The 21,984-nt window shown below is 48.7% G+C and overlaps 1 protein-coding gene and 1 long non-coding RNA gene across 2 annotated transcripts in view; one reads left to right on the forward strand and one right to left on the reverse strand.

The window, feature by feature from the left end:
• The window catches only part of LOC114450286 (protein FAM131B-like), a 34,659-nt gene extending 17,048 nt beyond the window's left edge, over positions 1–17,611 (reverse strand). Inside the window, exons 1-2 of the mRNA XM_028428308.1 lie at positions 17,443–17,611; positions 2,170–2,207 (exon numbers count right to left, since the gene is read on the reverse strand). Of these exons, the coding sequence (XP_028284109.1) occupies positions 2,170–2,207; positions 17,443–17,470 (66 nt within the window). The 5' untranslated portion in view covers positions 17,471–17,611. The remainder of the gene's footprint in view (positions 1–2,169; positions 2,208–17,442) is intronic.
• LOC114452629 (uncharacterized) lies at positions 13,405–21,393 on the forward strand. Its single transcript, XR_003672297.1, has 4 exons — positions 13,405–13,689; positions 14,229–14,268; positions 15,070–15,212; positions 21,218–21,393. It is a non-coding gene; the product is annotated as an uncharacterized LOC114452629 (long non-coding RNA).
• The last annotated feature ends 591 nt before the right edge of the window (positions 21,394–21,984 follow it).

The following is a 21,984-nucleotide window of genomic DNA, read 5'->3' on the forward strand; positions in this document are numbered from 1 at the left end:
AAATCAGCGCTGTCTGGATGTGTTGGCAGCTTCCATGTAAACAGAACAGCCAGTTTAAACTATGTGAAATTTGGCTGCATGGCTGCATGCTCTAATATATAAAGTCCACAGATTTTAGGTCAGAGCATGAGAAGATGAATCTTCCCAGCATGCAGCCCTGCAGCCTTCATTAAAGCCCAGTGGGACGTTTTCAGCCTGACCTCGATTCAACTCGCTCTTCATTCCACTGCTGAAGCCCTGACGTCCGTCTGGACGTCTGTGGCTTCAAACAGTGAAAGATTAACCACGGTGGAGCGTCCTGGTGACCAAGTTTGGAGTGAGTCAGTCCCCCTCTGTCCCTATTTTACACTAACTATCCAGAAAAGATGTTCATTTTATGTTGATTTATCCCAGAAAGTTGATGTTAAACGGTCACTTCTGGGTCTCAAACCTCCCTCCTCCAGCTCGGAGGCTTTTCAGCACGGAGTCAGCCGGGCGCTTCACTCTCCTGCCACTGTGTCCACTCCAGATTAATTAGCGACTCTAAATTGGCCGAGGTGTGAAGGGTTGTCTGTCAATCGCCTGGCAGCTTGTCCAGGATGTTCCCTGTCTCTGACGCAGCGTCAGCTCAGACCCCCCTCTGCATGATAAGCAGTAAATGATGGATGTCTGCTCAGAGGATGAAACACATTAAACAAATGAAGGCTGAAAGTCAGCACTTGTTCCTCAGAACCATCATGGAGGTCATCACAGGGAAGGACAGATGCTGATTAGATGAAGCATCCGTCTGTCACAAGTTCATTTAGACCCTGTTCACACTGGAGAGAGTCAGTCCAGCTAGAGTGGGATTGAATCCAGATCGCCTTTAAGCTCGATATGTTCAGACCTATTTTCAAATCACACACACGTGTCCACACTCAATCCAGCTTAACCCAGCTTAATCCAGCTTGTTTGTTGTCCTCCAAACCGCTAGGTGGCGCCTCGTAATATACAGAGTCTGTTCAGGCCGCGGTAGGACCGTGTGTGTGCATGCGTTGTGCGTTAGCGGGATTCGCTAGCCAGATTTGTGTTCAGACCTGAGCCAGGTGTAAGCCGATCCAGCTAGATCTATTCGGATACATCCAGATTCATGTTGTTCAGGCCCCGTTCACACTGGAGAAAGTCGTTCCAGCTAGAGTAGGATTGAGCCCAGACAGCCTTTAAGCTGGATGCGTTCAGACCTATTTTCAAATCTGGCTAGCACACACTTGTGTCCGCACTCAATCTGGCTTCATCCAGGGTGTTTGCTGTCCTCCAAACCACTAGGTGGCGCCTCGTAATATACAGAGTCCGTTCACGCCGTGGTAGGACCGCGTGTGCGCATGCGTCGTGCGGTTTTTTGTCCCGTGTCGCGCCCCGTGAACCGGAAGTAGCATGTCGCGAACCGGAAGTAGCATGTCGCTAGCCAGATTTGCTCGCCACATTTGCGTTCACACCTGAGCCACATTTGAGCCAATCCGGCTAGATCCACCTCTCGTGGGTGGATTCGAGGTGTTCACACTCAGAAAAAAACAGCTGGATTGATCAGGATGCGGCCGAATCCTGCTTAAGCCACATTTTTTTCCCCAGTGTGAACGGGGGGCCTAAGATAAAAACTGTCCAGATAAATCCAGATACGGCCCGAATCCTGCTCTAGCCAGATTGATTTGTGAACGGGGTCTTACTGCTGAGAACTCTCAGACAGTTAGCATGTAGCAGTTAGCATGTCAGAGGGAAACATCAGACTATAAGTAAACATGGCCTCACCTTTAGGCTTTTAAAGAGCTGTGGATAGGGTCATCCTTTCCTTCGCCCACTTTTAGAGGCTGCCCCCAGAGGCCGTGGGTAGAACAGCAGTTTGTAACATTTTTCCCCTACATAAGTGCCTCATCTCTATGACTCTCCTCTTACTTTCTTTCTGTTTTTTTTTTTTTATTATTTCATATCTTAGGATCTGGACGACCTGTCCGGAAGCCGCGGCAGCATCTGACAGCAGGATTGTGAGTAACAGCGCTTCCTTTCTCACCTCTAAAACATATCAAAGGGACGAGAATCGACACTCTTGTGCAGCCGGTTCTGTCTGAAGTGTGTTGGAGCTGTGAGGACAGTGGATTTAAACTAAAACAGGCCAAGGTGTGCAGCAATAAAAAGAAGAGATGATGGCGTTTTTACCTGATCTCCATCTTTCCGTACCGGCACCGCATCCGCTGCTGGAGGGACAGAGAGAGAGAGAGAGAGAGAGGATGAGTTTAATATCAATATCATAGACAGCAGAATTAAGGTGTCCGTTTACTTTTGGCCACATAGTGCAGCTACTCTGTCCATGATAGGAGAGGAGGCGAGCGAGAGACACTGACAGAGAGAGAGCGACAACAGTATGTCAGTGATGCAGCCTTCAGCGTTCGCACTGAGGGAAAATGACAGCACTGTCCAGTGTTTCTCTCTCTCTCTCACACACACACACACACACACACACAGAGCTAAAATTAGATTAATTATCCACGCCAAGCTTTGGCACTCAGAGGGCACAACCGGTATGAGTCATGAAGGCCAGAGATGATTCTGAAATGTCTGAGGCTGATGGAGGGGGAAGCCATTCGTCCAGTTATTATCAGAAGTAATGGAGTCCAGCTTTAATAATTTAGCGGTGATAAAATAGAAAACAGGAGCTGCCGCTCGCCGCTTTCCAGAAGGAGGGAGAGAATTAGCTCGCCGTGACCTTGAGAGCGACCTCAACAGAAGAGATATCATTGAGTTACTGGACGCGTTTCCTTAAATTAATATCGTTATCGCCACTCAGCGCGCCGCCGCCACCGCCTCATGCTGAGCTGGATGTTTCAGCTCTTCTGATTTGGCTGCTGTGACACACACACAGACACACACAGCCGTGTGAAGCTGCAGCACACAGACTGAATCCAGGTTACCCAGATTATGTGGATGATAGCGATGCTTTGACTCTACAGACGCTGTTCAGATTTGATGTCATCACGCTCACAGTATGAACTGACACCAGGAGCAGGCGTGGCTCAGGAGATCAATGGGTTTAGATTTCTGAATGACAGTTCCTTCCAGATCATGTGGATCTAGAAGCCATTATGTCAGGGACGTCACAGGACAGCTAGCCTGGCTGATTCAACGCTCACAGCCTCTCTGTGCATGCAGCTCATCCAATGCTGCAGAACTTAGGTAGCTCGCTAACTTAGCTGTAAGCTAAATGTTTCCTTTTACTCCTCACCTGGATAGTCTCACTGGCCTCTGAACCAGCCTATATTAGCCTTTTGGTTTGGTTTAACAGCTTGAGTATCACTCTTCATGTGTGTGTCCTCCATCAGTGGCTGAATGAGGCCTGGTCCAGAGTCTGTCAGAGCTGTAAGGCTCAGGTATTAGGTTCACCGTCCCTGCTGCTCTCCTGGTCATAGGATGAGTTAGCTGCTCATGCTCACACACAGGTGGTGGACCGGTTGTTCCTCTGACTTCTCATCTTTGAGTGCTTCTGAATGCTTTTTAAAACATAACGATGGCGCTAATGATGCACAGATGTCAGTAGGGCTGGGCGATATCACAGTTTAAAATACAATCCTCCAGCACTTGGTGCTCGAGTCTGGGAGCGCAGACCCAGAAGGTACCCCGTTATTCAGGAAACTAAAACATGTTCCTGTTTGCAGTGATGATGAACCACGTCTCCATGTCAGGGGTATGTAGTCACTGTAGAGGCGGCACCAGATCTGTCACATGATCGATACAGGACATGGACGGATCAGTCCTATCGTCCACGTCTTGTCATGTTAGCTAAATAGCTAAATCCGCTATAACCTGAAAAGTTCTTTTAAAAACCAATCTGTTTGTCTTTCTGTTGTGTGAATGGCGTGTTGTTGGTTTCCGCCGTGTGCGCGGTGTCACATTCTCTGACTCAGTTTGTTTCCATTAAGCACCGTGATCATAAAGAGAAACAGGACGTGACTCACAGACAGGACTCTGTAAACACACTCCGTCTCCTCACGCCGGTCATTATGAGCGCGTTCTGTTTTTTTTTATCTGTGAGATTAAGATGAGTGAAAGTGGAATCTCTGTCCAGTAAGAGACCGAGAGCCAGCGCTAAAATGAGATTAATTATCCACGCCGTGCCTCGGTACAGAGGGCCGCGACCTGTATGAGTCAGCCATGCCTGCGATGCTGAAGGATATTAGATTTAAGTGGCGATGAAAGCGAAGGCCTCCCCCTCGTTAACACAAATTATAACCTACATGTATAATATCTTGTGGAGATGAAATCGCTGCAGGAGGACGGAAACACTTCAAGAGCTGCCAAATTAGCTTTATGTACAAATACCACACGTCAGGACGAGGGGGGCTTATGTGGAAAACTGGTCAATACAGCAGCCCGGACTCACTTGTCAGCGCACTTCAGCCGATATTCTTCTTTCTTTATGTGTCGTGTTCTTAACATATGGTCCAACATCCACGTCGATGCATTGATTTAGTGCTCTGTGCGAGGTCCCACCCACGCTGCCGATCGACGGCGCTCTAAAAATACCTCAGCCATGCGCTCTCCATCCTAATCAATATCAATAAAAACCTTCTGGCTGGAGGTGGGGTGGGGTGGGGTGGGGGTCCAGGGTGTAGAAGATACAGCCTGGAGTACTTTATCTCCACACATGACAGCTCCGTGTCAAACAGTCGGTATGCAGAGAGTCACTGCCAGAATGAGACCGTCCTCTAGCTTAAATTCAGAGCTTTCTGGCGGTCCTTGAATGCACCACGTGTGACATACTGTTCAGTCTGAATATGCAGTCTGAACCAGGAAGTCATGATTGACCCATGTGACCAGCAGTCACATGACAACAGTTCAGAGTGTCTGGCTGATCTGCAGCTTTCTCACACTGTTGGCAACAAGTGTGTAAAAATCAGTGGTGGAAAGTAACTAAGTATTTGTACTTCATTACTGTACTTAAGTACATTTTATGTATTTCTACTTAAGTAAAAATAACAGCTCATACTTTCTCCTCTGACTCCATGTTGCAGCTGTCACCTGTACTTTCTCCTCCACTACATGTCTCCAGTGTCTGTAGTTCCTTGTTCCATGTGATGAACACAGTGCTGGACTGATGTGAGGTCAGACTCTGCATGGAGCTGGTGTCATGCTGCAGCTGTGTTTCTATAATGAGCCTCAGTCATGATGCCAGTTGCTCTGGCTCAGTGAGCTAACTAGTTAGCTGCTGTCTGCTAACACAGGTCCATCCATGAATGTCTGATGAACATGAATCATCACATGAATCTACAGCAGGAACACTGACACAGTAAACATGCTGAATGCCTGTTTGTTATCAGCAGCCTCTCTGTTCACTTGATGCCCACAGCCTGCCTCATGACACACAGACCTGTCCACAGCTGCTTCTGAACATGGACATTAACTACACATGCTCCATTTTCATTTGATTATTTTAACCTGTTCAGATCCTTTGCAATGGAAATCAATCATATATATTCAGTGTGTGAGTACTTTTACTTTGAATACTTTAAGTACAGTTAAAAGTACTTAAGACTGTTACTTAAGTACTTTTAAAAGTACTTAAGACTTTTATTTAAGTACTTTTAAAAGTACTTAAGACTTTTACTTAAGTAGGATTGTTGATGTAGCACTTCTACTTTTACTCAAGTATATATTTTTCTGGGTAGTTGTACTTTTACTTAAGTACCAAGCTTCAGTCCTTCCTCCACTGGTACAAACGTTGGTTCCAGTTTACTGAAAGCAGACATGTGACTGGACTGATGTGACTCTGGGGTTAAATGAGGACAGTACTTTGGCTGAAGAGCAGAATTTGTACCAGAGCAGACTTATTCAACTTCTCCTCTCTCTCTCTCAGTGTTAATGAAAGGCGTGCAGTCTTAGTCATGACTCTGCTCCCTGTGAGTACATTTGAGATGCAGCCCAGGGGATCCTGGAGGCCATTTACTCCACACAACACACCCACACACACGGATGGAGGCACATACAACCCTCTCTCTCACACACACACACACACACACACACTGGAGACCTCTGGAGTTGATGGAGCTCAATGCTCGAGCCACAGGGGAGGAAGGCGAGGGCGAGCGAGGCACAAAGGGAAGCTGAAGACTCTCAGAAAGTCAGAGAGGGGGAAATACTGAGGAGGAACAAAAACTCGGGGATTGATTGAAGCTCAGAACCACGGGGCAGAGGGCGTGACAGAGGCAGGGCAGCAAGGGATGCTGGGAAAATAAGATGCTGCAGATAAGAAAAGGAGGAAGAGGAGGAGGAGGAAGGCAGCATCAGTGACCACTGTGGTGCCTGCAACACCTGGAGTCCTTAGTGTCAGCGACCTAATGAACATCCAAACTCTGCATCACTTCCTTCTTTGAAGACGTCTCTTTGCGGCCGAACTCAAACATGCTCAGCTGGTGTACGTGGTGTGTGAGCATGGTGTGAGTCTGAACTGTGCTGTTGGTCATTAACACATTAATTAGTTGTTGTTTTGTCAGCCGAAACTTAATTTCTTGTAGAAAACAAGAGTGTTGTCACGGAGCGAGCGCCTTTACAACCCGTGGAGAGAAAATTGGGAAAGCAGGAAATGCTAATTCTTGCCCATTGTACTTGGTAATTAATGAGATGGAGAGGCTCTGTGTAATGAGAGGCCGCGGTGTGATGTTTGCCTGTTCGACTGCGAAACGTGCGGCGCGGAGCTCCGCTGCAGTACGTGTGAGGCTGCTGACCTTTAGGGGGAAAAGGTCGCTCCTGTTTGTGCATGAATCTGAACTGCAGCGGAGTCGACTGATGTCATAAACACACAGAGGAGATAATACGCAGAACATCATTAGGATGACAAAAACACCCAGAATGCACTGGGCTGGATCACAGACACACAGGATCTGTAGCCCTGGTTAGGCTTCGAAGACTTTTAGGCAAACATCTGTATGTTTTCTGACATTAATTATTCGTTTTTAGCAAACAAACATTGATTAAATTGGTTGTTTCAGGAAAAGAAACGAATACCCCGTTCACACTGGAGGAAAAAATGTGGCTTAAGCAGGATTCGGCCACATCCAGATCAATCCAGATGTGTTTTTGTCTGTGTGAACACCTCGAATCCGGCTGTATCCAGTTTGATTTCAATCAAATTGGCTCAAATGTGGCTCAGGTGTGAACGCAAATGTGGCTAGCGAATCCGGCTAGCGACATGCTACTTCCGGTTCACGGGGCGCGACACGGGACAAAAAAAACCACATGACGCATGCGCACACGCGGTCCTACCGCAGCCTGAACGGACTCTGTATATTACGAGGCGCCACCTAGTGGTTTGGAGGACAGCAAACACGCCGGATGAAGCCGGATTGAGTGCGGACACAAGTGTGTGCTAGCCAGATTTGAAAATAGGTCTGAACGCATCCAGCTTAAAGGCTGTCTGGGCTCAATCCTACTCTAGCTGGAATGACTTTCTCCAGTGTGAACGGGGCCTAATTTCTGTCTTGTCCAACAGATGACGTGTTTTATCTCCTTTATGCTGCTAAACGTGCTTATTCATGCTTGATTGCAATGTTGGAAATATTGAAATTAGTTCCCGAATGCAGCCAGGCTTTGCTTCACTACAACAGAACAGGGAGTTTTAAGTCGGTCTGTTTGTTTGTTTGGCTGCTGTCCTCATGGATCCTGGGCTGCGTTGGTCCTCCGGGCTGCTCTTCTGCAGGCTGAGGACTACCAGGCCACCAGTGTTTGTGTTGGCGTCTGATCTCTTTGGCAGCAAAGCAGAAGGTCTCAGGGAAACGAATGTGAGACAGAGAAGTGCTGCTGCCAAGCGACCGGCTGCAGCTGCTGCACGCCTCATTTACCTCCATCAGCTTCAGCAGCTTCATTGTGTTAAACTAAGAAATATATATACTCCTATCGCTCTGTGGAGGTGTCAGAGGGAGATTTAATCGGCTTTATTCACAGAAATCCGTCTTGCCAGGCTTCAAACTGAGCGCCTGCACCCGATCCACAGGTGGTTTGGACCAACCAGAGTCCTTTAAGGATGTGCTGGTGGTTATGGGCAAGTTTTAAAAGCAGCTGTTGGTTTGTTAACTCTTTAAACCTCAAATTTCTCCCTACCGACATGCTAATTGCTACTAGCAAGCTTTCAGCCGCTTGTTGTTTTTCCTGTTTGATCTGATTGGTTCAAGTCTGCCAGGTGCTCTTTTTAAATCCTGGGATGACCTCCATGATTGTGTTTATAGGCTCCTCCATGTTTATTTGCAGACTGCAGTCATAAATCGGTTCTTCTTCTTCTGCAGATGTTTTTACAGGTGAGGTCGTAGTTTTAATCAAAAATCAATGGCGTCCTGACATCTATTTTATTCATTTAGCTTTAAGATGGCATCGGATCTTTTAAGAGGAACACAAGAGACTGGTGAGGGTGGAGGAGGATGGAGAGATGGAGTAAACGTTTAAAGGACTGTGTTGGCGTAGGAGCTCCGTAAGGACTCATAAAGCTGAATGACTGCACCACAGGGACACACAGGTGGGAGCAGAGGAAACAAAGGAGGGATTCACAGACATGTGTGAACTCAGCAAACACAAGGACGAGGAGGAGGGGAGGCAGAGAGAGGAGAGAGCTGGACAGAGAGGGGAGAGCTGGACAGAGAGGAGAGAGCTGGACAGAGAGGAGAGAGAGCTGGACAGAGAGGGGAGAGCTGGACAGAGAGGAGAGAGCTGGACAGAGAGGAGAGAGAGCTGGACAGAGAGGAGAGAGAGCTGGACAGAGAGGGGAGAGAGCTGGACAGAGAGGAGAGAGAGCTGGACAGAGAGGGGAGAGAGCTGGACAGAGAGGGGAGAGCTGGACAGAGAGGGGAGAGCTGGACAGAGAGGGGAGAGCTGGACAGAGAGGAGAGAGAGCTGGACAGAGGAGAGAGCTGCCACAAACAAGTCATCACACACACACACACACCTGCGCACACACACACAAAGTGAGTGTCTTTGTGCATCGCAGCAACAATAGGTCCTGACAGCTCTCTCTGGCAGACCCTGGCCTGTCTGCTGCCATCGCTCTGTACTCTGTGTGTGTGTGTGGTGACAATGATCTGAAGTGAAGTCCTGAGTCTGACTCACCTCCGCTTCAGTGGCGGACGCTCTGAGCCGACACCAAACACTGAGGGAGCCCTGCTCACCGGGTAATACCTTCATCCACCCATCCGTTCATCCATCTGTCTGACTGCCTCTGTGTGTGTGTGTGTGTGTGTTTTATAAGACATCTCGGGACACCCCAAAGTCTCTGGAGCCTGTGTTCGGTACACAGTGTCTGTCACCTGTTTGTGTTTCCTGGATTTCTAGCCTCTCTCTCTCTCCCTCTCTCTGTGTGTGTCTTTGTTCGCCCTTCAGGTCAGAGATGCTCATGGCCGCCTGTCAATCAATTTATTGACCAGTCGCCTCGCTTCGTGTATCCGTCACCCTTTACTTGGTAGAAAGATCGCACTATCCAGCTGAAAATCTGTGTGTCTGTGTGTGTGTGTGTGTGTCTGTGTGTGTGTGTGTGTCTGTGTGTGTGTGTCTGTGTGTCTCTGTGTGTGTGTGTGTGTGTCTGTGTGTGTGTCTGTGTGTCTCTGTGTGTGTGTGTGTGTCTGTGTGTGTGTGTGTGTGTGTGTTTGTCTCTGTGTGTGTTTGTCTCTGTGTGTGTGTGTGTCTGTGTGTGTCTGTGTGTCTGTGTGTCTCTGTGTGTGTGTGTGTGTGTGTGTGTGTGTTTGTCTCTGTGTATGTGTGTCTGTGTGTGTGTGTCTGTGTGTGTCTCTGTGTGTGTGTCTGTGTGTGTCTCTGTGTGTGTGTCTCTGTGTGTCTGTGTGTGTGTGTGTGTCTATGTCTGTGTGTGTGTGTCTATGTCTCTGTGTGTGTGTGTCTCTGTGTGTCTGTGTGTGTGTGTCAGTGCGCGGGGCATCCGTCAGTCGGTTTGTCAGCAAAGTCAATATTTCAGCGTGGGGTGGAGGGAGGAGGGCTTTCCTGTGTGAGGCGATACCTCGGACACACCTGACAGAGGAGCTAACACACAGAGGAGCTAACACACATCAGAGTTCGGACAGTATCAGGGCTGCAGCCGAACATCAGCGTTCGACAGTGTTATAGGAGTTATAGATCAATCATTGGCTGATGAGGTGATTGTAATGGTGTGTGATCCATATATAGATATAGATGTCCTGCTAACAGCAGCCGGTCTGAGGTCGTACATGATGAACAGATGGTACGACACACCCGGTGCTATCAGGGTATGTGGAGAGCTGAGAGATAAGCCTCAGTGCCTGTCTGTGACGGCCTTTTTTATTAAAGGACAACGAGCACTGGGACACCCCCCCCCCCCCATGTGACCTTGGAGACGATTAATTAAGAAACATCTCAGGACCGCTGAGGCTGCTGCAGTCTGTAACTGGGCTCAAACGGAGCGCAGGAGGTCTCACTCCGTCCGTTTATATGAGACCATTACATGCTCGGTAAAATCTTTAGAAAGCAGGTTCAGCCTCTCAGACAGACGAGCGCTTCACTGACGTCTGATTGAAATTCAAGCCGTTGTCTCTGAGAGACGTTTGTACATCGGTGGGGCTTTAACTTTTACTTCAGAGTCCACCTGGCACGTTGGGATGGGGATGGTGGACACGGAGCCGTCCTGATGCAGATTTAGGAGCCAGGGGGAAAAAAAGGCTTCACCTTCGTTTTTCCATTACTGGCCTGAATCGATCCGGCTAAAAATAAAGCCGGCAGGACTCCGCTCTGGTTCGCAGATGGCTGCACAGGCCGAGTGTCACATCAGATGCGCCGCGCATGATCCGAGCGGCCTTTATTTATGGGGAAACGGAGCCGCTGTCCGTCTGAGCCCGGCGTCTCACTCCGACACTGTTTGCTGCCAATCACGGATCATTTTACAGCTCAGATGGCACAAACACTGACAAACAGAGGCCCGCATGATGTATAGATATCATGATCAATAACACACACAGAACAGTAAATCTGTGTGTGTGACCTCAGCCCTCAGCTTTGGCTGCAGTTTACATGGCGTGTTCTGATGGCGTGTTCTGCACACGGCGTGTTCTGATGGCGTGTTCTGCACACGGCGTGTTCTGCACATGGCGTGTTCTGCACATGGCGTGTTCTGCACATGGCGTGTTCTGCACATGGCGTGTTCTGATGGCATGTTCTGCACATGGCGTGTTCTGATGGCGTGTTCTGATGGCGTGTTCTGCACATGGCGTGTTCTGCACACGGCGTGTTCTGCACATGGCGTGTTCTGATGGCGTGTTCTGCACATGGCGTGTTCTGCACATGGCGTGTTCTGCACATGGCGTGTTCTGATGGCATGTTCTGCACATGGCGTGTTCTGATGGCGTGTTCTGCACATGGCATGTTCTGCACATGGCGTGTTCTGATGGCGTGTTCTGCACATGGCGTGTTCTGCACATGGCATGTTCTGCACATGGCGTGTTCTGATGGCGTGTTCTGCACATGGCGTGTTCTGCACATGGCGTGTTCTGCACATGGCGTGTTCTGATGGCGTGTTCTGCACATGGCGTGTTCTGCACATGGCGTGTTCTGATGGCGTGTTCTGCACATGGCGTGTTCTGCACATGGCGTGTTCTGCACATGGCGTGTTCTGCACATGGCATGTTCTGCACATGGTGTGTTCTCCACATGGCGTGTTCTGCACATGGCGTGTTCTGATGGCATGTTCTCCACATGGCGTGTTCTGCACATGGCATGTTCTGATGGCGTGTTCTGCACCACCGGTGCCACTCAGACACCTGCTCGCACCTTTTTTTTTTTTTTGCTGTGTGTTTTTTGATGCTAGCTCTCTGCGACAAAAAAACACAAATACAAACAGCCGCAGCACTGACTGCACACACACGTTAGCTGTAAGCCAGCTGGCAGCGCACGCTGATGTGTGTGCACGCTGTGATGTGTGTGCACGCTGATGGCGTGTGCAGAGTGCTGCCGTGACTCTGCCTCAAACCACAGACACCAACTGTCAGGCTTTCAGGCCGTGTCTGCAGCTCACAGCGAACACAGGGGAAGTCGAGGCGTTTGATTTATTCCTGTCATCTCATGATCAGCTTGTATTTTAGTTCTCGATGGTTACTCGGTGTCATGTGAGTCCAGTAATCACTCTTTATCTGCTGAATGATCCGCAGCGTTCACCTGCTCGCTCTCTGTTTGCTGTTTGGTGGCACAAGCAGCTGTAAAACCAGTGATGTCTGAGTTAGCATGCTAACCCGCTAGCTGTGACCCATCAGTTTAGTGTCTAGTCTGTCCTCAGTCCATCCAGAGAGGTAGACTCAGAGGTGTCTCTGGTCCAGAAGCCTCCAGCAGCAGCAGCCTGTATAATGGTCTGCTGGATCAGCTCCATGCTCTCTGCTGGATCAAGGACCAGGCTTCTAGGCCTCCACCTGCCTGATGTCTCCGTGTGAGGAAGAGGAGGCTCCGTGTTCGGCCGGCTGCTCTGATGTCTCCTCCCTGAATGAATGTCTCCTATCCGGACTCGGAGGTGTGGGAGGTCAGAGACCGCTGCGTCTTTGTCCTCACAGAGACGTGGCTCAGAGACAGAGTTCTGGACGCCTCCGTCCAGCTGGACCGGCTGGTTCGGTGCTGACAGACGTGCAGCTCTGTGCGGTGAGGCTCGCCGTGGTGGCTGCCCAGCAACTCTGGGGAAAAAGGGTCACTAGAGCAAAAGCAGTGGCCTTTGTGCCACTTCAACCAGAAATCCAAACTGAAAAACAACCCGCTCAAAAGGTTCCAGTCTTAACCTGAGCGGTGCCGGACCTGATCCGGCTGGCTCCAGCACAGACTACACCCTCCATCCACCGCTCATCTTTCTGCTTTGGATGAAACAGAATCACTCTTTACTCTTCTACACTTTTCTGTTTACCCTGAACGTGTCACGGTAAAAAAAACAGCGCCCCCTCTGTCAGGTGAAGGTACTACAACTTGTAATTGACTTAATTGCAGAGCAGCAGTGACAGAAAGAAAGGACCTCAGCACCCTGACTCTCACTGAGCTGCTCTGTGTTACCTCTCTTTTACTAAAAAACTCTCCTCTGGGTGTCCTCGTGTGACGGTGACTAACACATGATGCTTTTGTGTCTCCGCAGCTGCACTTCACTGCAATTATTGTAAATACGAGTGCGGCGGAACTGAAGTGGACATTCAGTAAACGGCCGGAGAGGTCTGCAGGATTGGAAACAGTCGCTGGAAGCTCTTCCTGCCGTCAGCGAAGCTCAGGCGGTGGACGGAGCGAGAGGCAGCTAAAGAGGTGAAGCATCACTCCTTCACAAAAACGCACAACAAACCACCACAAAGAGACGTTTTGTTGTCATACAGGACGAGAACAATCCGCGGTGTCCGTTCCTGCTCTGCAAGCGGTGGCGTTAGTCCGCCGCCGCCTGTCTGGCTCTGATCAGACAGCGAGGAGTCTGAGACGCACCCCTCTCTGCCTGACAGCCTCTTCTCTCTGAGTGATGACGGCTGAACATCAGCTCCGCTGTAACTGGAGGATAATTGAGTGTAAGGACAGGCAGCCATGCTAAATGGCACACAGCTGAGGGGAAGAATGGAGCGCTGACAGAGGGAGCCTCCATGATACTGCAGCGTCACTGTGGCAACACAAGCACACACAACAACACAACGCTGTCTTTTCTGCAGATTAACACGCTGACGAGACACAAAATCCAAGGTGAGGCGTGACACGAGGAAAGACGGAGCGCTGTTGACCCATATTTACTGTAACATTTCCCCTCCCTCCGTCTCTCATTGACCTCCCTCCTTTACCCCGGGTCTATTTTTAGCAGCAGCCGCTCTCACTCAGGCCTAATATAAGAATAGACGCTCCGCACAAGAAAGGCAGCAGAAAGCATTCTGCAGGCGGTCCGATCCCCCCGATCCATGGCACTGATCCATCAGATCAGGTCTGCATCCTGGTGCTTTAATGAAAATAAATGAATCTCATAGCTAAATATAAACCTCTGTTTTCACAGTCAGTCTTCTAATTAAAGGATCACACTCCGGTTTAAATCATTAAACCCACAGAAAGACGGATTTTTCACACTTTGTGGAGCATCTGCGGCTCACTCTAAAAACTCAGGACACCTACTGGGATTGGGTCACAGAGGACATCTGTTGCATTCACATGCTGAAGAGTTAATTCTCCACGAATGAATAAAAAGGATGTCCGCGCTCCTCGTTAATATCCGCTCGCTTCTCTTTATGTTTTAGGAACATTTGGTGATATGAAGGCTGCATCCTCCTCTTCCAGGTATGTACGTTTTCATTGTTACATCCTTGAAGAGTCTTCTGATTGATTTTTAATGTTTACAGCCTTAAAGCGCCCCCTGTGGTTGTGTGAATATGTACATTTTTTTTGTAAAGAAAAAAGTAGAGAAGCTTGTTATGGGTGGAAAAAGAATGATAATGAGTGTCCTCATAGAAACCTCATCCACAAGCTACAAGCTATACAGAGCAGATTTATACAGTCCAACCAGGAAGTTAGCATCACTCCACCAACAGCCAATAGGATTCCTCCTTTTGGAATATTACAGAAAATCAAAAAAGTTATTGATCCTCGCAGCTGTAGTTCAGCAGGATCATCTTCACTAATGAAATCCACTTTATGATGTTTGAAGCCTGAATATGATCACCAGAAGCTAAAAGCTAATGCTAAGCTATCAACCAGCTACAGCATGGTCACATGACTACACCATCAGCACCACCAGGTTCACCGCTCTGACCTCTTCTACAGTACAAACACCTGGATGACCTTTAATGACATTCAGAACACACACTGAGGAACAGGAAGTGCTAACATGCTAACATTCAGAACACACAGGGGGGACAGGAAGTGCTAACATGCTAACATTCAACACATACACTGAGGACAGGAAATGCTAACATGCTAACATTCAGTACACACACTGAGGACAGGAAATGCTAACATGCTAACATTCAACACACACACTGAGGGGACAGGAAGTGCTAACATTCAGAACACACACTGAGGGGACAGGAAGAGCTAACATGCTAACAGGGTTCTGGGGTTAAGGATTTGTTCCTTTTGCAGGTACCGAACTTTACTGCACCCCCGCAGGGTGTGTTCTGATGGCGTGTTCTGCACATGGCATGTTCTGATGGCATGTTCAGCCTCCTGGACTAAGAAATGAAAAAACCGCAGTTGCTGCAGTGACCACAGACCTGTCTCTAAAAGTGAGTCAGACCTCTCACAGACCTCCATGTTAAAATGTCCAGCTTCACAGCCAGCAGCATCAGACAGACTGAACTCAGACCTTCAGTCCTGCCATTAATGAAATTCCTCACTTTACTTTCTTGCTGTGTCTCCGGTGTGTTCAGACTCACACAAACCCAAAAATATCAAATATCAGCCGGAGTCAGGAAGCTGCTTTAAACTCTTTGATCTTGCTCCGACATGCCAAATAATGACGAGAGAAAAGAACAGAGGGAGACAGCCAGTGGAGATAAAACACAAGCACTCATGAGATGATCTCCACGTTCCACCGCCATCCCTCGCCGCCCGCCCGCCCGGCTCAATGACACTCAAAGGTCACGTCCTCCCCTCCCTGTATTTATTGAAATCCTCCAGCAGCCTCCATTTGTTTCGATGAAGGAGCTGATGAGGCTTTGATGGTGCGTTAAAGAGGACGGAGGGAGGTACAGTGTGTGTGCATACATGAGCATGCTGATGACACACACACACACGGTGGCCATGTGTTCTTTGAGCAGCAGAGGCTTCTGAAGAAATGAAAAGCAGTGTCCGTGGCTCAGGGGCTCCAAAGCTGTGAGGGTCTGATCCCCGGTCTGGCTGCCTGTCCCAGTGTCCTTTTGTGTGCATGGAAGGGTTAATGTGGCCCCGTTCACAAGTCCAGCTAGAGTAGGATTGAGCCCAGACAGCCTTTAAGCTGGATGTGTTCAGACCTATTTTCAAATCTGGCTAGCACACACTTGTGTCCGCAATCAATCCGGCTTCATCCAGCATGTTTGCTGTCCTCCAAACCACTAGGTGGCGCCTCGTAATTTCAATCCAGCTAGATCCACCCATGAGAGGTGAATTGAAATTACGAAGCGCCACCTAGCAAACATCAAACTGGATACAGCCGGATTCGAGGTGTTCACACAGAAAAAACACATCTGGATTGATCTGGATGTGGCCGAATCCTGTTTAAGCCACATTTTTTCCCCAGTGTGAACGGGGTAGTACCATGAACCAGCCTACCTCGCTAGCATCAGTGCTAATTCCCTTTAAATTCTCCAACTGTCAGATGGAACACAGATGTTAAAGGCTCGACGACAACACCTCATCCGCCCCTTCCACACAGACCAGTGAGGCCTAATACAGCCTGTAGGTTCCTCCACCTAAAGAGGTCCCTCAATGAGGGACTGAGGAGGAGGTTCCTGTGGTAATAACATACTGAACACCTCCACAGTGTGGGTCTAGATGTGGTCTCAAAGCTCCGTGTGGAGGCTCGAGTCATCTTAGCTGCTCCTGAATCACCACCTGAACTCCTGGTGAATCCAAATACGGGCAAAACAGGTGGACCATGACAGCACCTGTCACTCAAAGAGGGCACGCCCTGAACCCACCCCCTCGTACAGTTTTCGCGATCCTGAAAATTTGACGTGTTTATTGGACATTTTAACAGTTTCATGAGGATCGGCTTGTTTGTGAAGTCGCCCTCAAGTGGCCATTTGAGAAACTGCAAGTTTTGATGTAGTTTCAGCCGTATAACTGTATATGTGGAGTTCCAGATAAACTATAGACGACCTACGACCCGGGCACCAGGGGGCGCCGCGGCTGCCAGGAAACTGCAGATATGTTCTATGTTCCGCGGCTCTGAGTTTACCTACAGCGGAGGGCGCTGTTGACTTTGCAGAAAATGACCTACATGTTCATCCTCACACCTGAGTTTACCCCGCGCCTCTGACTCATCCTGCACGAGCCAGTCCCGCAGCTTCCTGCTCAGAACTGTGTGTGTGTGTGTGTGTGTGTGTGTGTGTTTCCCGGTGTGCGCTGCCTGCGTCTTCAATTTATTACGTCGCTGCATGACGCACAGTAGATGGGGAGACAAGAGGGGAGGAAGGGGTGAGGAAAGTGGGGGGGTTCTCAGACACTCAGCATGCAATGACCTTAGTTATATGTCAAGGCGGAGGTCTCTCACACACACACACACACACGCATGCACGCACGCGGCCGGTGTCATCCATGTGGAGACAAAAGCGTCAAAGCGCGTGTCATTCCGCTCACATCCTGTCTGTCCCGCCTCTCCCCAACACACACACACACACACACTGATAGTAATCCCTACAGTAACCTGTGCACCTGTGCCGCGCTGCAAAACTCAACATTTCTTTCACGCTCCCCACGCACGCACGCACGCACCCATCACTCCACATGGCAGCAACATCACGCGCGTGTCCTTACTGATCGTCCGGGATCCGATGCAGCCCATGTTGTCTTACAGAGGCTCGTGCAGCTCACGGAAAATAAAATCCATTTCTCCCCGGACCTCTTTCTTCCTCTGCGGCTCCCGCTCTCCTCCTCTTCTTCCTCTTCCTCTTCTTCTTCTTCTTCTTGTCCTCCTTTCTCCTCCCTGTCTCGTCCCTCACTGTCCTCCTCTCCTCCGTATGTGAGAAGCACAGCGGGTGTGTGCGTGCGTGTCATCCGCGTCGCTCCCTCTCTCGCTCTCTCTCCCTCTCTCTCTCTCTCGCCGTACCGTCGTCACACACACACACACACACACACACACACACACACACACTCTGGTTTCCCTCAGTCATTGTTGATGTCGCTCTCTCTCTCTTTGGCATGAATACAAACAAACAAACTGCCTGATTCAAAACACACACACACACACACACACACACACACACACACACACACACACACACACACACACACACACACACTGAAGTTTCACACGGATTCTATGAAGCCTCCTGTGTGAGCCACCTGTGACCCTGCAGTGGATCCTCAGACTCCACGTCACCTTTATGATGTGATCTGTTCTACATGTTGTTTTGTTTTGTTTTGTTTTGTTTTGTTTTGTTTTGTTTTGTTTTGTTTTGTTTTGTTTTGTTTTGTTTTTGTTTTTTTATAGGGGGGGGTGAAGGATCAATCAGTCAGATCATTGAAAAGATGATCATCCTTATTGACTAATCATGTCTGCGGTGTGGAGGTTTTTAAGCATGTTAGCTTAGCATTAGCATTTCGTCATGTAAATATATCTGCAATTAGTCAAAAGGTTTTAAACAGCAGTGGATATTGATCACATCTGTTAAACAAAGCAGGTTTTACTGGAGACTCTCAGCATGTTCGGAGTTAAATCAAACCTGAGATAAAAAATAAAATAAGATAATGAACCGGTTTTACCTTCTGTTACCGTGGTAACCCAGTCTGTTAGCATACCCTGGTCGGGAGCAGGTTTTCTTCAGGTTTTCTCTCTGACCGCTCCACTCTGCAGAGACGCTGCCCAGGCAGTGTTCTGTTAGCAGGTTTTAGCACAGACTGATTAAAATAACATGTCCGTTTATTGATGATCATGTCAGGTGAGGAGGCTGCGTTAGTTCACACAGAGTTACAGTTCCTCTCTTGTCCTGTTAGCTTAGCATCAACACTGAACCAGAACAGCTGTGGGTGGTGTTCAGAGCAGGTCTTCCTGAGCTGCTGTCTTTAGATATTTACTGAAGAAGTCATGCTAACTAGTTAGCTTCCACTCAATCCGGCTTAACCCGGCTTGTTTGTTGTCCTCCAAACCACTAGGTGGCGCCTTGTAATATACAGAGTCCGTTCAGGCTGGGGTAGGGCCGTGTGTGCATGCGTCGTACGTTTTTTTTTTTTTTTTTTCTTTCATTTTTTTTGGTTCAAAAAGCAGTTTATTCCTTTGTAGTCCTGTGGAAAATAAACTCGGGGCAAAGTTGTCGTAGTTCGACGGTTGTTTACATACAGCTTTTGTATGTGACCCGGACACTGTCCCCGTGAACCGGAAGTATCACGTCGCTAGCGGGATTCGCTAGCTGCATTTGCGTTCAGACCTGAGCCAGATGTAAGCCAATCCAGCTAGATCCCCCTCCTACCCCGTTCACACTGGGGAAAAAAATGTGGCTTAAGCAGGATTCGGCCGCATCCAGATCAATCCAGATGTTTTTTTTGTGAGTGTGAACACCTCGAATCCAGCTGTATCCAGTTTGATTGCAATCCGGCTAGATCCACCCATGAGAGGTGGATCTAGCCAGATTGGCTCAAATGTGGCTCAGGTGTGAACGCAAACGTGGCGAGCGAATCCGGCTAGCGACATGCTACTTCCGGTTAGCGACACGCTACTTTTGGTTAGCGACATGCTACTTCCGGTTTACGGGGCGCGACACGGGACAAGAAAACGCATGACGCATGTGCACACGCGGTCCTACGTGCGGCGTGAACGGACTCTGTATATTACGAGGCGCCACCTAGTGGTTTGGAGGACAGCAAACATGCTGGATGAAGCTGGATTTGCGGTGTTCACACTCAGAAAGGATATATCTAGATACCCGCTCTAGCCGGATTGATTTTCTCAGTGTGAACGGGGTATGACGTTCACTGTCACCTGATGAGTCTCAACAAAGAGACCCTGAACAGCAGCAGACATCATAATAACCCCCCAGTGTTAAAACGTTGCTGTGATTTCATCACAAACTGCTCATGTTTTAAATCTCAGCCACATCCTTCATATAAATGTTTGATTATGAACCTGGAGGAACCCCCAGAGAGTTCCCCTGCTGCAGCTCAGCCGTCAGTTCTTTTATTGACTGCGTGGAGCTCAGAGAGACGAGTTGTACTTCTGCTCCGCCGTCTGAATCGGAGATCTGAGTTAATAGAATCGGGAGCGCCCGTCCTTCCTCGCCGGCGCTCCTCAGCTGAATCACTGCCTGTTTTTATATTCATGCGGGTGGAGGCGGGCGGAGATGTTTGGAGGAGGGGAACAGCTGTACGCCATTGTTAGAGAGAGGAAAGCCCATCAATACCCGCTCAGCTTCACTCAGGTGGAATAAAACTCTCTGATCCTCCAGCCAGGATGGATGGAGAAACCACCAAGGGGCGTCCGAGAGCGAGGATCATGACACCCTCGCCCTCAGCACACACCTGCAGTGGAATTTTACAGAATCAGCCTACACAGGAAGTAACAACCCACCTAGGTAGCATTAGCTTCCAGCTAACAAAGCGTTAACATTTAGGCCGCTCTACACTGTAGAAACCTGTTTTTCTGGTGAGAGCAGCAGACAGATTAAAACAGTTTTAACTTTTAGAGGCAGCCCTCAAGTGGAGATTTGAGGAACTGCAGCTTCATTTTTCAGCTGCTGGATTTCAACACTTTGAAAACAAAAACCTGAAATATAAAGCTCATCGTCGCTGTTTATATTTTCAGATTTCTGGCTCTTTAAGTATTCGGCTGTCGTCAGCACCTCCACTTCCTGTGACTCATTTTGCTTTTAGCTTCTGTTTTAACAGCCGAGGTGACGCCTGCCCCCCCACACACCCAAAAACAAAAACTGCACGTTGCAGGTAACATCAGATTTTAAATTCAGATTTGCTGGCAGATGTCACCATGACAACGTGATGTCCTGCATATTGCATGAAGTGTGGTGCAGAGAGTCCTGTGTTTGCCTCATCACGAGGAAAATGTTAAAATTTAAAGTTCTCATTATGGAAGAAGATTTTAAAAAAAAAACATAGAAAGAGGAAGGAGGGAGCAGAAACCCCGAGCAACTGTGGATGCTTACCAAATAAAACTTGCCCCTGAGAGTGAAAGGATGGAGGGATGAAGAGGAGGAGGAGGAGGAGGAGGGTACAGTCTATGAGTCATGCTCGGAGACGAGGAGGGAGAATTCAGGCAGAGAAAATTTATATGAGCTTCTGTAGGAATGAAAAAAAAACTTGAGATGGATAGAAAGAGGGAGAGGAGGGTTATTAGTATTCTGCTGAGAGGAAGGAGCTGGAGGAGGAGGAGGAGGAGGGGAGAGGGGTGAGGGGAGAGGGGTGAGGTAAGGTGAGAAAGAAGCAGAAAAATAATAGGAGCTGACAAGAAGGAGAAATGTTTCAGCATATGAAGACAAACATGATGCTAAGTATTTATAGCTGTGTGTGTGTGGGGGACAGAGGACAGTCATTGTTGGATTGTTGTTGAATGAACGTCTCATTTTTGTGTCTGTGTTTTGGACAGGTGTCCTCACAAAACTGGAGAAATGAGGAGAATGTCCCATCATTCATCTCTGTTGGACTGAGAACTGAGAGTCCAGGTGTCACACACGGGGAGGGACGGTGCAGCGGTTTGGGACTATTTTCAGCAGCGGATTAATCCTCATTCGGTGCTCTGGAGACTGAAGTTATCAAAGTGTGGAGCTCCCTCTAGTGGTGGCATCTCAGAAAAAAACAAAGAGCTTGATGTGAGGATCAGAATCAAAACTGTGACGAAGTGGGGTCAAAATTCCAGCTGTGCTTCATTCTGTGTTTCAGTGTTTGAAGCCCTCATCTCACCTCTGCAGGTTAGAAGATGGTGAGAGGAAGCCGTGTGTGTGTGTGTGTGGACGGACAGCGGGTCAGGACCAGGTGAAGGCAGCAACGGGGCTGTCTGCTGGGTAATCCTGTCCTTGGCTGAGACAGGAGGACTCACTCCTCAACTGCTCACCTTGACTACTAAAAGAGGCCTCCACACACACACACACACACACACACACAAGCTGATTCACGAATCATTGGCCAAATCTATCAATGAGCTCAGCGTGCGTGTTCAGACAGAAGAACACCTAGAAGTAGAAGAGTCAGAGCAGGTGTGACTGTCTCTGGTCTCCACCAGCTGCTGAACGAATCATCTGAGTTCACCAGCTCGTCTGTGTTTGATGACAGCAGCTGAGGCTCGGTTAACTCTTCTGTTTTCTCTCATGGGTCCTGATGCTGCTGCTGGAGCTGCTGGAGCTGGAGCTGCTGCTG

Source organism: Parambassis ranga, chromosome 2 (genome assembly GCF_900634625.1).
Source record: "Parambassis ranga chromosome 2, fParRan2.1, whole genome shotgun sequence".
Classification (NCBI taxonomy): Eukaryota; Metazoa; Chordata; class Actinopteri; family Ambassidae; genus Parambassis; species Parambassis ranga.